Source organism: Scatophagus argus, chromosome 1 (genome assembly GCF_020382885.2).
Source record: "Scatophagus argus isolate fScaArg1 chromosome 1, fScaArg1.pri, whole genome shotgun sequence".
NCBI lineage: Eukaryota > Metazoa > Chordata > Actinopteri > Scatophagidae > Scatophagus > Scatophagus argus.
The window spans coordinates 15,026,015-15,044,501 of NC_058493.1; the positions used below are offsets into that span (position 1 = coordinate 15,026,015).

The following is an 18,487-nucleotide window of genomic DNA, read 5'->3' on the forward strand; positions in this document are numbered from 1 at the left end:
TTTAAAGTGCTGAGAAATTAATATGCTTTTGTGTCTTCACGCTTAGATTACTGTAATTCTCCATACGCTTGCCTCAGCCAAGGAGCTGCAGCTCACAGTCAGCTGGTTAAAAACACTGCAGCTCATCTTCCAACAAAGAAAAAGCACAGGGAGTACATTACTCCAATGCTGGCCTCTTTCCATTGCCTGTTAGTTTAAACTTAAATAACTATGGAAAAGTACGGTGAAGGGTGAAGTACCTGAGAACATTTCTGGATTGTTTAAGATTGTGTATATGTGATGAATTCAGGGAGAGCAGGGAGTAGTTTATTTCTTGTATTAGATCATCCAGCTAATTGGACGTACTTATGTAAACTCAAAGAAAGTAGTTCATAATTAATTTTCTTATGCTCATATAGGAGACAAAGAATTCTAGGTCCTAAGATAAAAGTAAACAAATAATACTCGGATGAAGGTCTGATGCTGAAACTTAAAGGCTATTGAAAATGATGCAAAAGCAAATTTCAGAGCATGCAGAAAGCTCTCTGGTCTTTATTTAATAAGTGAGAGAGATGCTGATGAGTTGAAATGTAAAAAAAAATAAAAAACGAGGAGAATTTTGCTGGTGGTTGCAAGCCTTTTCATGTTCCTATGTTTCATTGCCCCTTAAAGTCCCAGCAGACACTGCCTGAGCTCCACATAATTTTTGATGGAAATGCAAACAGTCAAAACAGGTCAGTAGATTGTCTGTGTCAAGTGGAACGCAATGAGAGATGATAAAAATCCAGCTGATGAAACCTTAAAACAGGCTGCTTGACTCCAGAGTAGAAAATGCCCCAGAACAAGGCCTCTTCGCACTAAATAACCAGACTTGAAATTTTTTAACAAACACATTACAAAAGGTGAGCGGAAATTTTCGAGGGCAGCTATCAGTTACACTGCTACTCTCTTACTGATCAAGAGCTAACACACTGGACAGACATAAAGAAGAAATGAGATTACTGGGTGCACCACCTTTGCTAAATGAGAAAACTGCATTTGTGTTCATGGATTGAACATTAGGAGAGAGACAGAGACAGAGAGGAGAAGAAAGAGAGAGCAGGGGATGTTAAGGGTGAGTACGATCAAGATGAAAGCAGAGGCGCTTTGATGGGGGAGGAGGGGAAGATGAACGGAGCTCTGGCAGCACGTTGTCTCTCTCAGACGCTCTCTAAAGACAGACTCTAAGCTAATCTACTCCCTCTTTCCCTTTTCATTTAATAACTGTCGCTGTTATTCTCCCATTTTGCTCCCATTTACATTTTTTTCCATCAAGTCCTCTTTTATTTTTGTATGTAATTCACATTCTGTGGACTCAGACAGTAATGACAATCAAACTGTTCATTAATTCAGATGGATTCAAATCAATTACATGTTAACTGATGAGATGACAGTCATCTCCAGTTATTTCATATTAGCTACACACATCATCAGTTCTCTCTGGTTGGCTGTACACAAACAGAGAAACACATACTGTTAATCATATGTGAAAGACCTTTCTATGCTGTAGTGGCTGCACTATACCTTTAATGTCTCAGGTTCCCATGAGAGGGAAAAAAACAATGAACAATACTTCTTAATGACAACACTGAACTTTTGTGGTCAGATTTCTTGACTTTATTTGACATTTTCATCTGGTTGTCTACAAAAGATTTCTCTGATGAATTATTATGATCACTATATATATATATATATATATATATATATATATATATATATATATATCAGTATAAAATGACTACACCCTTGCAGATTTTATCCGCGTTGCCAACCCCAAACCACACTCACACGTCAGCTTGTACAACTCACCCTGAGGGAGAATCAACATCTGACAAAGAGCATCTTAATTATTCTCTGAGAAACTACTTAAACATGCCACAGTCACACACCCTGCTGCTTTAATCAATGTCGTGTGCAGGATAGCAGCTGATCAATAACACATCACCATGTAATCTGCTCCTTGACATCCATTATTGCTTGGCCCACTGGTCTGCATCATTTGGATGTGCTGTATGTACTGCAGGATGGTGATGTACAGCTACAGGCCCAGAGCATGAGAGGTAGTAGAGTAATGGTAACTCAAGGAGCTCATAAATTTATATCCTACATGAATCAAGGTTAAATTATGGCCTGAAAGCAATTTACTGAGTCTGAGAAATAGAGGTACATAGATAAGGGGTTATGTGTCAGATTGCACTCATCCTTTCTCACTTTAGTTTAAGTAGCGCTGACTGGCTGACGGCCTTTTAGGTTTGATTGCAGCCACACCGTCAGAAAGAGGAGCAGAAGAGCAGCGTATTGATAGAGAGGAGCTGGGGAGTGCTGCTGCATCAATAAAGCATTGAACAGGATCCAGGACTGGAGCTGGAGCGTAACAGGCAGAACATATCAGACAACAGGCAGGGAACAGGACACTCGATAGAATGTGCCATAGAAGATTTTTCTTTGGCCCTCTGGACCAAAGTCCATTAGAAGGCATCCCTCCGTTCCCTCATAGGTGTACTCATCAGAGATAAGCTCACAAATAGCAGGAGGAGGCAGCGCCCCCTCAAACAAGAGTGTATAATATAAAGAGGATAGAATAAGGGAGTGAGGTTTAGTGGAGAGTTTGCTAAAGAGACAAGGAGGATGAGGGCAGCGAGAAGAATGAGTCAGATTCTCCTACAGCTGTCAGGGTGTGGACATTCCTGACTGATACAGTAGGATCAGCCATGGCAGGGACGAGGCGTGGTGGAGCGCGCTCTGGTTACTGTCTGACTAACTGACCAGCCAGAGAATGCCTCAGTTGGAAATAATGAGTGAGTCTCATGAATCAGTGATGAAAAAACTGACAAATTCATTGTTACTTGACGTGTGAAGAAGGTCACACCTAAGGCCTTGTTCCCATGCATATGGGTATTTCTTTTCTGTGGTCTGTCATATAAAACATGGTTTTGGGTCACTGAAAATGGACCTCTTGAAAAACTTGTTCCAAAATGAAAATATACATAAACTCTGTTTTCAGTGTTTATGTCTGGACAGGCAAAAACAATGACATGCAAAGTTTTTGGAATAGCACATACACACATGTTTGTTCCTGACAAAGACATCACCCTTACCTAATAGGGTTAATTCAACATGGATAACACATTAAAGGACTTGCCAACAGCTGTTGTGCAGTCAAATTCTGCATTTTATAATGCTACAATCACCTATATGCCTATAGGAGGAAAGCTAAAGGTTTTTTTTTGGGTGAAGCAGCCAGAAGGAATCAGTGCCCGGGATGATTTTATAAATGACGTCCAGATTGAGTCTGATTGACCTCAGCAAAAAACTACATAAGCATGTGTATGAACCACCAACAAATATAAGGGCACCCTTGGATAATTATAAGACTAACAAGTTGTTTCAGCCATCAGAATGAGTGTGTGCTTTAATAACTGAACCTAAGTCATAAGGGACTCTTTCTAAATGTTTTCCCGCAATGAACGCACAGCTTTGGTTACAGAGAAGTTGAAGAGGTTAAAATGAGAGAACAGAAGCTCTACAGCAAAACGTATTTGTGAGAGGGAAGACAGTGATGTTGCAGATACAGTACAGAGGAGGGCAGAAGGCACAGGAGAGGACAGGAGAGGAAAGGAGCTCACTCTAAATGGCCCTGGACTGTCTAAACAAAAGATTAACATAATCTGCCTTTCAAATCAGACGGTGTTACAGGTGTTTACTGTGATTAAAATCCCAAAGAGCTTTTAAATTAATTCCTCAAATAGCACTCTTGCAGAACAGGACGTGAATAAATGATAGTAGTGTATGTGTTTTATTGCCAGAGTAAAAAACACGTATGCTCAGGCGCTGGGTTTTAGCTGACCCCTGACACAGAAATACAATGCAAGGCTAAAATAAAAAAAAAAAAGCTCACAGAGTCAAATACATATGAATTTTTCTGTGACTAGAAGACATACAGCATAATCTACATCGGTGCGTCTGTTTGCTGCAGTGTGAGTGTGCAGGTGTGGCAAGTGGGTGTAGGTATGTCTGCACACCATAAATATGTGCATATGTATAGGTGTGGATTTAATTTGATGCGTGTATGCTGTAGAAACGTTCTCCCCTTGGTAGCATCAAGATGTGGCCTAATCCTCCTGGAGTGTTTGGAGTGGGATAATTTCAATTCTTCTGCATGACTAGAAACCATCTGCACACAACTCAACACCAAACAAAATGAGCAAACTACACTACTTTAATTTTCTTACCACCTTTGAATAGATCCTCTCAGCTAAAGCATGTTGTGGGAGCTTATTGAAGGAGTGATGGAAACCATAAGATGGGTTAACGTGTCATCTACCTGATAGTGATGCAGCACATCATGTACTTCTTTGCATACGTGTGGCTCATCTCCAGGAGGACCAACGGCTTTAGCTCAGTGCCATTCATCAAAAGCTCAGGTTCTCGCTGGGAGCAGTAATTGGAAATTTCAGAGTTCAGGATATTTAGTGCTAATTAGCACTATTACACAGCAGTAAGGTGACAAGTGACATCCAGGACACTCACTTAGACCCCTCCCCCCCACCCATTAATCGTAAGAGTGTGAGAAGCACAGATATCAAGACACTTCCTCTCACAGAGGCGACTGTCCCTGTCAAAACCAACGCAGAACGCAAAGTTAAAAGGTTACCCGGGGCTGCCTGAAGTAATTAATCCTCACAGCCTTTTCAACTCTGTCAAACCCCTGCATCACTTCTGTGTGCTGAACTATGCTGTTGTCCTGAAATTACAGAAGAATTAAAAGCAAAAAGTCATTTCAGCTCAATTGCATGAAGGGCAAAGCGGTATGGGTACAACAAGCTAAAATTAACTTTGCTAAGTACCAAAAGTGAAAAAGACAAGTCCATGATTGTGTGTGTGAGTAGCTGTGTCTAGTTAGACTATGTCATCCGGATCTGGAGTAAACAAGTCCTCTCCTGTCCTCGGACAGTGAGGAGAGGATCTGAACATTTAGGAGATACCTCGAGCAAATAATAGGCTGCCATTCAGAGACGCCCTCACGAGAGCTGTCTGTGGTTTTAACGGTGATCGACAGCACTGACATTTACTGAGCCAACCTCAGACTGCAGTCTGCCATCCTCACTGGACAAAACTTTAACCTCAGCTAACATTAGCTATGCTATGTCAACAACCTCCGTGTATCTGCCCCACTGTTGTTAGGACAGAGATAGGAAGAGACAGAGCAATCAAAAGTGAAGAGACACAGATGTCTTAAAGCTGGGCTGACAAGAGCAAGACTTTAAGACATTGTGTTTGTAGAGCTCAGACAAAATCTAAGTGGGCTGCTATTGCAGAAAAGGATCCATTAACTGAAGTTTAAGGAGATCCAAAAGCAATGTGGCAGAACTAAAAGCTCACACAGGCTGTTTCCCAAGTTTTTGGAGGACATGACAGAAAATACTGACTGTGAAATGTCATGCAATTTGGGTTTTGTACTGAAATGACCCATGAACTACAAGTGGATTGCCATAATTTTGTACACACATTCACATTTCTCTCAGGATCAATTGTAATAACTTTGTCAGGCATTCAGTTTGCTGTATTAATCAGTTTTCCGGATTAATCAAAAACAGACCTTCTTACATTTGTACTGCGGGCCATTGTTAATGAAATATATTTCACGTGTTAAAATGTCTGCATTGAAAAAGAGCCATGAACTTAGTCCATAGAAGAAGCTCTGCACAATGCAAAAAACACTAGGCAGGTATTTTGTGTGAGTGTTGTATTTGAAGGGCATTCATCAGTAGGCATCACAGACAAAGAATAAATAGAGTGTAAGGCTGCAGGTAGGTGACACTGAGGTCTCTGTTTGTGTGTGTGTGTGTGTGTGTGTGTGTCAGAGAGAGAGAGAGAGAGAGAGAGAGAGAGAGAGGCATGTGTATGTCCCTCATGGAGGCCAAAGGTCAAAAATTGGTCTGGCTTGTTTTTGCTGATGCATTCATTAGCATAAGTTGGAGCTTGTGTACTGGGCACTGCTGTGGAGGGAGACTAAACCACAACAGGGTGCCCACTTAATGATCTGTATTTAAATCAGCATCTCTCTCTCTCTCTGTGTGTGTGTGTGTGTGTCATGGCTGTTGATTGTGGCGAGTTGCTACTGCAATGTGATTTTTGTACATTTCAAATGCACCATTACTTGGTATCATGAGTGCACACATTCATGTCTATGCTCTTGATTCACTGGAGTCCTGAGGGTCACTGAGGTCACTACTGTATTGTAATACTCCTTGGGACATGCAGCCACTTGTATCCAAGCATTCACACTTTTCTGTAGACTCACATACATTTTCACTCCCTCTATTCCCCCTGCTAACCCCCATTACCCCTCTGTGCTGACAGAGAGGTTTTCCAGTCCAGGTCACAGGAAAGGCTCTCCTGCTGCCTCTCAAATGCTGACATGTTCAAAGCCACCCCTCCCTTCCTCATCCACCCTGTACCCACCCTATTTCTATGTCATTCTGCAGCTCTCTATCATCAAAATTAACTTTAAGTCAGTTTTATTTGGGCTCTGGTCTTTGGTGGTGATCTGTAAAGTTGCTATCTTCTTCAATCTGGTGACCCAAGAAGCAATGAAAAGCAAGAAAAAGGACTGAAAAATCCACGATCCATTAGAAATATAAAGGGTAACACTCCTCACTAGACACTAATAACTGCACACCGGAGTCTACAGAAGTTATCACACATCAGCAGCCAGATGATTTTGGTGTGGTGTGGTGTATCAAGAGTTCCTTCGCTCCTGGACTGGATTTTCTCAGTGTTTCCAAAGATACTGTGTGGTGAAAAGTCACTTTTGGACAGTTGTTTATGTGGTTTTATTTTTTTTTTACCGGGCCTGGAGAGGCATGTTGCTCCCCTAAGCTGACTGACTGTCTAAATGCAAGTGGTATTGATCGTCCGTCCTCGGGCCTTTTTACAGAGCCTTGCAGAGGACACATTAAATGTGTTATAAGTCATTAAGAGCTCCAGGCCTCAAATATCACCTGTCTAACTTAAAATATATGGACGTATTTTGCTCTGACAAACTTTTTATTTTTTGACGTTGCCTCGAGGTGTGTACTGATGCCTGCACGGTGTGTGAGCTTGTGTGTGTTTTTTAATGTGTCTGTGTTTCTGTGCACAGTATACCCTTTCTGTACTGTGCTGAACACTGGGGAGCATGTGTCAGTGTACGGCTGTGTTGAGTACACGCAGAGATATTGGAGCTGTGTGTGCTTGTGTGTGTTTGGTTTGTGTGTGTGTGTGTGTGTGTGTGTGCATGCGCATCTGTATGTGTGTGTGTGTGTGTGTGTACAGGGAGCAGGCTCGTCCTCTTGCTACCCCGGGGGCTCGGAGCCCATTTCCTGTTGTGCATTGTGATAAGTTTCCCTGTCAGATCCTCCCAGCACCACTATATTTCTGATAAGCTCCACTGCTAGTTTTGCCGACCTCTGGCACAGAGATCAATTTGAGATTGATTCAGAATGCCCTGCTGGGCCGAGCTGGAAGATCAATTTGAGATGGATTGTTCACGCCAGGGGGCCAATGACATGCAGTGCAGTGCTCACTAGCTTTCCCTCCTTTGCTTTCTTCACCCCTCACTCTCCTTGACTGTTGTTATTTCTTTCTCTCTCTCTGCAATTTGATCTTCTATCTACTCCTCTCTCTTCCAATTGTTTCACACTTGTCCCCTGTGCTTTTATTACTCTGTATTACCCTGTGTGCCTTTCACCCTTTTGCATCAGTCCTTATTCATGGCTCCTTTTCCACTTCTCCCACCTGCTTCTCTTACTTTCCTACTCCCAGAAAAGTCAAGTAGACAGTAGTGATAGAGATGACTTCATTAGCAGAGGACCAACCCCTGTAGAGTGATAAGGCTGCAGGACAGATAACTCATCTGGCTTGGTAATGCACATAGCCACAGAATATATGGATATTAACCAACACACACACACACACACACACACACACACACACACACACCGAAATGGCTGGCAAAACCATTTTTATTTTCTCAGTGATCATGGCCATGCTTGCCATCGTACCATGAGCTATTGGTGTCACCACCACTGAATAATCATGACCTTTCTCGGTGAAACATTATGTCTACCACCATATCACCCCCCTCCAACCCTTCGCTCTCTATCCACCCATCTCCTTTCTTCAGCTGTTCTCTGCTGACTCGAAGGGCTCTGGCAGTAGCCCTGAAACCAGCAGATGCACTCTCCTCCCTCATCTGCACAGAGTGACCTTTTCCCCAGCAGTACATCCACCTCTGACTGCACTGACCTTTACCTACAGTACAGCCCACGTCATCTCTCCCAGGAATGGACTGCAGACAGCACATCATCTGTGCGTCCATGCAGAGAGAAAGCTGACAAAGGACAGAGGGGAAAAGCTGGACAGAAAAATGAAAATGGCAGTAAAACCAATGCTGAAGTGTAAGGGGAGGTTACAGTAGGTGTTGATGAATAGTTAGTGCCCTGAAAATCTGACACCTTGGCTATTCACATTTTGGCCATCGGTGGTCTCTCTCCAGCTCACTCGGGAATGGCATGTGAGGATGCTCGGTTCAAACTAACTAGCCGAGGAAATGTGGTCCAAACACAATTGAAGGCAACTGTTTATGGCTGTTCCAAATGGCCATGCTTGAAGGCGTGTAGAAAAGCTTGCCATTGTGGAGAGGGGTGAGATGTGATGAATGGTGAAAATGGAGATAAGGGGAAACACCGACGGACAGTCTTACCTCAAAGGCACACTAAAGAGACGGAAAAGGTTGTGTGAGGAATAAAAAAGAGTGCTTAAGAAAGCACTTTAAATCCTGCCTGCTCTCTCACATCCACACATCTGATGGATGTTAAGTGTACGTGCTGATCGGATTGCCTGTTTCAAAAAAAAAATCATCAGGACAGAATGAACTTAGAATCTCCCAGGTTTCCCCCTCCCTCTTGTTCCTGGCCCTTGGTTTCCTGGATTCCTGTTATGCTCCTTTTGTGTTTTTGTTTTTTGCTCTCTGACCACTCGCTCACTTGCCATCTTCTTTTTTGGGGACTTTTTGCAATCATTTTTCACCCACCCACTGTCGTGGCTCTGTACACCTTTGAAGTAATTTTATCATTAAACCGCTAAACTTCTCTGACTATGTCCAAGTGCTGTGTTCAGTCCTGCAAATCCTCAGATTCTTAGTGTTGAACACAACAAGTTCCCCCAAATTCTAATGTTGGGAAGATGCAGAGAAGGGTGTTCAAGTGCTCTTCACCAATCCAGCAGTATTTCATTTAACTATTTCATTTAACTGCTTTCCACATATATGTCCTATATTATAACAGTGCTTCGGATGTCAGAACTGTTGTTACTTCATAGAAACTGAAGGAAATCGGTGGTTTGTAAGTGTCATTCATTTGAAGACGTTGTGTTCACAACAATCAGATTTAAAATTTTTACTGGGGTGGACTTTGATTGATGACTGTTTTTGACCACTGTTGAATATCTCTGTTCAGCCTTGTCCTATTTCATTCGCAATAAGACACAGATTTACAGACTTAGGTGAAACCACACAGGGGTCTTAAACGTGCACCAACCATGAACATGTTTCATAAATCTCAGTCAGAGGACCTATGCCACATGGCGTCTAGCATGGCCACAACAACATTGCTATTCAGAATGAAAACACTGACACGCTGGCCTAGAACTCTGCACACTTCATTTAACTTCATTTTATAGAGGTGCTGACATAAGCAGAACGGTCTTTCCATTTGTGAGGAGAAACTAAATGGTGAGAAATTCACCACTGTGAACTGTGAGGATTCTGTGAAGTGTTTTTCAGTATACAACAAATGAACAACACAAACCAAAGTCATGCATCATTCTGTCTATTTGTATTGCCTTGTTTGCTTTTATTTTCTGAAGGTACATGCAACCAACAAATACTTGCTCCAATTACTGCTAGTCAAGTGAGCAAATACAGGACAACTCCGTTTATATCCTGTGAGGAAATTAACATGGAGATCTGCACCTATTCACATCATAACCCAGGACCCACACTGGGAGGAGGGTGGGGGCAGATCAAGCACTACGTTGCATCAGTTTTACATATATGTTTATTCATGTATTATGTTTTCACAAGTGACAAAATGCTATTTTTTCCCATTACAATAAATAAATATGAGTTATTGTCTGGCGTGGCACAGTGGTGTGTTGGTTAACACTGTTGCCTCATAGAAAGAGGGTTACGAGTCCCAGCCTGGCCCCTGTGCAGAGTTTGCAAGCAGCTGCAACCCCCCCCTCCCCATGGTCCTGATGGATAAGCGCTTTAGAAAATGGATGAAGGACGGATGGAGTTTTTATCTGCCAGTCTGTGGGCCTTCCCCATTATGCAAACCCCTCCGTTTGAATAATGTTTATAACTGTCATTCTTTATGAGATGACCAGGATGTTGTGTGTAGAGATTTAGCTGTGGGTGGGTATCAGAACAGCTGGCATTCAGATGCGCTGTGACAATCAGAGTGATGCCACAGAAATATGTCCAGCAGAAAAAGGTCGTTCACACAAATGTGTGAGCTACAAAATTGCTTTCCTGACTTCAGATTGCCTCCATTTGCACGTTGCTTTCTCCCTGTTAGTGGTGGTTTTACAGATGTCAGCCAGTTGAGCTTCAGGCGAGATACACAGATACAATCTGACAAAATACATGACGTGAACTGCTGCATGGAAACAAGCCAGATGAAAGAATATGTGACTAAAAATACACCTTAGAAAAAAATTAAATAAATAAATATTTATGTATGTACACACACACACACACACACACACATATATATATATACATATACATTTTTTTTAAAACAATTTTCTGTATTTCTGTATAAAATTGTTTCAAAACATCAGTGGACTTTCACACAAGTCCTCAAAGTAGACACAGAGAACCCAATCAAACAAATGAAACAGAAATATTATACTTGTGCATCTATTTATTAAAGAAAGTTAAAATGAACCATTAGCACATATCTGTGAGTTGCAAAAGTATGTGAACTTTTGCTTCAGTATCTGGTGTGACCCCTTGGGCAACAAAAACAGCAACTAAACATTTTTCGCAACTGCTTATCAGTCGTCCACAACAACTTGGAGGAATTTTAATCCTTTCCTCAGTACAAAACCACTACAGTTCTAAGATGTTGGTGAGTTTCCTCACATAAACTGCTTGTTTCAGGTCGTTCTGCAACATTTCAATTGGATTAAGGTCCAAACTTTTACTTAATCATTCCAAAACATTAATTTTGTTGTACTTTCTGACATTCTTTTCTACAAGACTTGTGTGCTTGTGGTTGTTGTCTTGTTGCATGACCTTACATTTTCCTTTAGAATTCACTGGTATAATTCAGAATTTATTGTTTCATCAATGAAGGCAAGCTGTCATGGCCCAGATTCAGCAAAACAGGCCCAAACAAGGACACTACCACCCCCATGTTTTGCAGACGGGAAGAGGTACTCATGCTGGAATGCAGTGGGTTTTTTTTTCTTCAAACATGATGCTTCTAATTTAAACCAAACAACTCTATTTTGGTCTCATCTGTCCACAACACATTTCCCAATAGTCTTCTGGCTTGTCCACAGGCTGCACGTATAGTGATCTTTGTTCGTATACCACTCCTGGGGAAGGTAACAGTAGTCTCGGATCGCCTCCATTTGTGCACAATCTGTCTGACTGTTGATTTTTGGAGTCCAAACTTTGATGGACAAACTGAGATGGTTTTTTAACTTTTTCCAGCCTGATGAAAAACAACAATAGCTCCTTTGTCCGTGCCATCATACACTCCCACAGACAGGTGATGTGAAGATCGGACTTTGACTCCCTGTGTGTGTGAATGTGTTTTTTAAATAGAACAAGGCACTGAATGACACCTGAGTCTCATCCCATTGACAGGACACACCTCTGAACAGATGGACTCTAATTTGGCTTTCAAATTTACTGCTAATGCAGAAGAAGGTCACATATTTTTGCAACTCACAGATATGTAATATTGGATCACTATCCTGAATAAGTAAATGCACAAGTATAATATTTCTGTCTCATTTGTTTGATTGGGTTCTCTTTGTCTACTTTCAGGACTGTGAAAATCTACTGATGTTTTGAGTCATCTTTATGCAGAAATATAGAAAAGTGTATACAGCATTCTTACATCATTCATCGCCATTTTTAGCCAACATGACACTCAACAAAGTAATATCTGGGGTAAAGGAACTCAGTGACATCATAACAACATTCTGATGGGGTAAGAAACAAGAGGAGTATGGTGTTACCATAACCATAAAAATGGTTTATGGACCTAGCCCACTTCTGTGACCTATTTGCTGTCACCATCTTATCCATCTTTGTAATAGCTGCCATCAGATAGGACATCTAATGTTCAATGGGCAACCGCAGAGTTCATTCCCTGAAGCCTCCACCTGTCCCGCCCCAATTAGCTTCTTTGAGCCTATATGACAGATGGGTCATTTCCATCCCAACTGACGTCCTCTATCCTTCTGATAATGAAAACAGATGAGAGACTATTTTTTAAAGAAAAGAAGCGCATGGAGAAAGCAGACGAAAATACCAGACCAGATGCTCAGTCGCTCTGTGTGCAGGCCAGTACCCTCTTCACAGAGATGCAAAATGGACCAGATAATAAAATGAGTATTGTGACCTGAGCACAGGCAGGTCATTTATACACAGGAAGCTATGACAACACAGCCACAAACTACAGAGAATCCCTCAGGAGTTTGGTCAAAACATCCTGGAGAGTTGAGAGTGAGAGCTGAACTGAGCATACTGATTTCCTGAGCAGACTCATTTTCTTAAACCTTTGCCTCTGGAACTGAAGTAAACGCTGGATTAATACGATGTTAATACGATGAAGTCTTTAATCTTATGTTGCTCTGTCTCTTCAGTAACAGTAACACTGTGGAGACAAAGTAAGAACTGACAGACAAACTGCTGATCACAGAATGCCATTTGTTCTGTTTAACCCATACAGCTATTCAAGTCATTAAATAACTGTATATACAGCACTCTCACTCACACGCGCGCACACACACACACACACACACAGTTTTCTGGGGCTCTTCCTCTGGCACCTGAGCCCCCTTATTCAGGCCACACAGTACAGTGAGCGTTTGTGGTAGTGCGCTGGAGCACACAGAGGCCACGGCTGCAGCAACAGCAGCAGCAGCATCTGGGCTGTGAAACGCTTGCCACTCTTTCTACCCCTTCCCTCCATCAACAGCTGGGGCTCACCAAGCTAGAGGGGACCTGTGACAGTCAGAAAGCATGGACGATAAATAATGACAAAACCCTTATGTTGCAAGGGTCGCTCTGGAGCAGATGGCCTGGGGGGAGACATATGAAAGTGCAGCAATGGGAGGCGAGCAAGAGGGAGGGGGAAATGTGCCAGCTATCATGAGACTAGAAATAGCTTGGACTACATTAAGACATGCAAAATAAAAAGGTTTCATTGGGTTTAATTGTAGATAGCAGTTTAAAAAAAATATTTTTTTGAGCTTGATAATCCAACTTTCTAGCCAAATTGACAGAAATGCTGGCAAACTGCATAGTGTTGCACGAGCAGATTACATTGCTTTAGCATCTTAGACATGAATTAGAAAGTTTGCTTGCAGTAATCTAGGCCACAGGCAGTGGTGTTTGTTGGCTGGTTCTGTGAGAACAGTGGAGGAGGAGGGAGGAGACGGGGCACACTGCTGCCAGCAGCACAGAGAAGGATTATTGGAGTCTGGACAGAGAGATTTTTGGTGGCTGTCTCGCCATGATTTACATTTGTGACTTTAACTGTATTGCAGTTTCTGTTTCTAGCATCGTGCTGATTGGCTTATCTTCTAATTCGTTTCTCTCACTTTCCCTAGAAGTCAAAATCTGTGTAGCAGCAAAAAGCCTCCAATAAACATGTAGGAAAAAAACATTCTAATCACTTTTTATGTTTGCAGTATCTCATCATGTGCACATGAATGTTTTTAACCATGCCAGCAGCGTGACTCTGAGTATTGCAATGTCATTGTGTCAGCCATCTTTGGTCCAGACTGAAATATCTCAACAGCTGTTGAATCAATTGCAATGAACTGTAGTACAGAGATTGATGATGCCCAGAGGATGAATCCTAGTGACTGGTGATCTCCTCACTTGTGTGCATGTGAGTGTGAGTTCGCAAGTGTTATGTGAAATATCTCATCATTCACTTCATGGATTTGCACAAATTTTGCTATACATAATCATGATATCATGAAGTTGCCATTTGTGTTTTGTACTGAAATATTTCAAGAACTATTGATGGACTGCCATATTTTATAAGCATAATTCATGTTTCCCAGATCAATTGTAACAACGTTGCTGGTTTTCTGACTTTTCATCTAGCACCATCATCAGGTCAAAATACTGTGATTTATGACCGATCACCTTCAATTCAGCCCTTAACTCAAAGCAGCACCGTGCCTGTTTACAGCCTCACAGAGCTGCTGGCTGTTGACTCTCAGTCTTGTTCTTTTCTGCATAGTTTCTACTGCATGTCTCCATAAAGCCAACTTGTTTCATGTTGTCTCTGTAGACATTCAGGTTATACCAGTGTTGATACCCCAGGTGTGTTCCATTTTTGGTTAGTCATTGGGAATGTGTTTGTGTGTATTGTATGACTAACCTCATTAATGCATGAGCGCACACTGTTGGATAACTATGCAACGGGCAAATAACATGCGGGGGTTTATGGTTTCGTCAGAGATGGTCAGAGGGAGTGGAGGAGGGCGCACAGGCAGGCTGCTGGATTAACTGTTTTCAAGGACATGCTGGGGACATAACATATAATGTCCCATACTGCAATATTTATACCTCCACACCCAACTGATGTGATGAAGATATGATGAAAACAACAGGAAATGGAGCTGCCAGGAATGTGTTTATTGTGGAGCTGGTGGCATATGTGGACTCCCAGTTACAGAATAATAATTATTTGCTGAATAGGCCTCAGACAAACAAGTCGGCGTTAATATATACTTAATTTTATTTATTTATTTACATCTGTTCACATTATTTGCCTATTATTGTGTTGGTGCAACTATGTGCAACAATTTAATTTTTATTCTTTTTTTTACATCTGCTGAACTAGAACTAAATGCCCAATAAAAATTGGGTTACTTATTTTTCTGATTAACTGTTGTTTTCTATGCACCTCACTTATTGTTTCCATGCCCACTGCTTTATCAAGGACAACATATGGACTTCCAGAGGACATGTAGGAGATAATGCAGTGTCCATAGGGTAAGAGCTAGGAAAATGAAAATCTATTCAAACACACAGTGAGCACTGTGGTTTATGCTCATTAGAGCAGCTAAAGCCTACAGAGCTGCAGTCAGATTAAGAGCTGCAGTTCAAGGAGACAGTTGGAGGTAAAAGTAATGAATTCATTAATGAATTTAAACAAGCCCGCACACTGTTGTCTCTCCAACTGTCCTCCATTCCCATCACCAGCTATCTAAGCACGCAGTTAATGTTAGTGTAGTTTGATCACGGTCCTGTATTGAACCACCAGCAATAAACAGTAATCAGCTCCAATCATATGTGTGCACTACATCAACAGATAGATTAAATCACTGATTGATTGAGACAGCACCTCTGGACAAAATCAATAGCAGCTTACATACACGGCTGGTATGAAGCTAATAACGAATAATGTTGCATTGATTGCAACGCTGAGGTGCAGCTATTGAGTTACAGATAAAGGACTGCAGAAAATAATGGAGCGCATGATTGTCTCTGAGTGTGCGGGGTGGGAGTACGACTGTGTGTGTGGGAGGGGTGGCGGGGTCGGGTGAGAGTAGGGGGTTTGTACTCACCCGTAAGAAGTGTTGCTGGCCCTCTTACTTGCTGCCCTGGAGCGGCTGGACTTCAACTCTCCACTCATGCTCATGTCTGCACAGAGAAACAGCCAGTTAATTTTATGCTGACATGGTAAAGAGCAGCACATCAGAGCAGGGATACAAAGCGTTCAGATGATCAAACAACCTACAAACCCTGTATGCTGTCTGCTTATGTTCATCCTTCACCTAGTATTACTTTACATTCAAGCAAAATTAACTGAGATTGTTTCAGTTGTTGTCACCATTTAATACGATAATGACCGAAGGGCTGGCAAAGGCTGACACTGACTGATTTTCACATCCATCAATCACTCTGCGCTGATTTCTTCTGGAACTCTGAGCCAACTGTTCACCTCCATTTTTGTCTCCCGTCTGTAGGCGTACATCACAAACCTGGTGCAGCTTTAGACTCGTCTCACAAGCCAAACCCAATCTCTCTGTGTGTTTGCATGTCTCTCCTGGAAACACCTCAAACACACACGGTCCATGGGCCAATTAACCACAAGCCATCTTGATTACAGGATGAGCCGACAGCTCATTGCTCGCGTTGGTCGCAGCTTGGCGGTGATTTAGCAAAGGTGAGTGTAAAAGAGAGGAAAATAGTGAAGGAGTAAAAAAAAGAACAAGAAGAGGAGAGGAGGCCGGCCTGACATGGACAGATGGGTGGTGAATGGAGTGTGACTGGACCAGCTGCACATACCCTCACACAGCGTGACTGTCAAATGGCTGGAAGCTACAATTAATTAAGTATGGGTTTGAATGTGTGAAAAGAAATTTAAACACGTGTATGCCTTTACCTCCCACAGCAGAGATAATTTTCTGGCAGTTTATAGTCCAGCAGTGACCTGCTGGACTGTCTTTCTGCTGGTGATGAACTGGCTTGTGCTGCTGACACTTTACCTATTACTGGCCTGTACCATGCACACGTGCACAGGGGAAATAATAAACAATAGAAATTCTATAATCATCATAATAATAATATATTTACTAAAATGTTAAATATAGTTTTTGAATATAATATCCAGACAACTGTTAATTTCACTCAGGCAAAACAGTTAAAATTTTTTAGGAAAGTTGTAATGAAACCTCTAAGTATAAGGAAGGTCATATTATTACAAATATTACCTGTAAAAACATAGTGGACGCCACCTCATCGATATAAACTGAGGCTGAAGCCACTATGCAGCAAAAGGAAATAAAGCTAAAGTTTTATGATGTACATTAGCTGATCAACATGATCACTGTATGATTGACTGCATGAAAGAGCCATTAAACAGGAAGAGAGTGGAGGATGCTGCTGAGCACAGTTGTCTCACTCTGCAGGAGCAAAACCTCAGGAGGTAATCAGACTGCTATTTGGTAAACAAAATCCTATACGCTACAATTAGCTTCTCCGGTGCAGACTTCACATACACACACACACACAGTTGTGTTTCCATCACTTTTGGGGACATTACAGCACTTTCATTTATTTCCTAACCACCATAACCATAAACCAAACTTGCCTAATCCTATCCCTGACCTCACCAAACCCTAACCTCAACCTAACCTTAAAGCAACTCTTCACCCTAATATTTAATGATTTACATTGTGGGGACTTGCATTTTGTCCCCATAAATATGGTGAGTCTTCATAATGTGACTGTATAAACAGATTTAGTCCCCACAACTACAGAAATATGCATCCACACAAACACACACACACAAAGCAGACACTACACAGAAACTTGCGCAAATAAACATGCTTTTGTTAAAGGTATTACAGCTTTTGCATTGTATCATCATATTATGTATGAACTGTACATATATGTATTGAACTCAATTTTCACAGTCAAACCGGTTCTGTCTTTTAGGCTCCATACTCTTAAGTTACTTAAACACAAGGAATATGATGTCCTCACTGATATCCCACACTATGCTCAGTAATTGTGCTGACTGTGGCGATGATAAATGCGATGATAATGGTGACTGATACTTGTTACTGTTACAAAGTCATACATATTCACCTACCGCTATCCATATCCATATAACACTTCACTTTAAAATTCATAGTTAGCAGTTACAAGCCTATATAAACAATTGTTTATATATATGGTTTATAACAATCACACTGCTGTATGCAAATACAAGAACATTTTTTATGTTTACTAATGTGCAATAATTTGTCAAAAAAATAGTGACAAATCTAAGGGACTCCAGCTAAAAAACAGTAGACAGACAGCAGACAGTGCAATGGTAGAGAGATCATACAGAAATCAAACAGCAGTACAATCTAACAGACAGCACATTTGTAAAAGAGGAGCAAAGGGCACCAGAGGACACATCAAGGTCACATGCGATCAGCCATAACGAGTTGCCTGATACTGAGCCTGATACTCTGCCACAGTCTACAGTCTGTCACTGTGCTTTGTATCAGCGGATGTCAGGCTAAGTGCCAGACCGTTACTTCATACCGAGCCAGAGTCAGAGCTGGCTTAATCACACTACCTGGAAACAAAACAACACAGTAACAACACAGCAAAACCTTTATTTTTCTAAATCACTCCGAATCTCCACAGGAGGTAGGAGAG

The 18,487-nt window shown here is 41.6% G+C and overlaps 2 protein-coding genes across 2 annotated transcripts in view; both read right to left on the reverse strand.

Moving 5' to 3' along the window:
* Nucleotides 1-18,487, reverse strand: part of LOC124064477 — a 956,368-nt gene that overhangs the window by 859,833 nt on the left and 78,048 nt on the right. The window lies entirely within an intron of this gene.
* Nucleotides 1-18,487, reverse strand: part of si:dkey-234i14.2 (heterogeneous nuclear ribonucleoprotein C) — a 34,221-nt gene that overhangs the window by 13,217 nt on the left and 2,517 nt on the right. Inside the window, exon 2 of the mRNA XM_046385404.1 lies at nucleotides 15,895-15,970. Coding sequence (XP_046241360.1) covers nucleotides 15,895-15,970 — 76 coding nt within the window. The remainder of the gene's footprint in view (nucleotides 1-15,894; nucleotides 15,971-18,487) is intronic.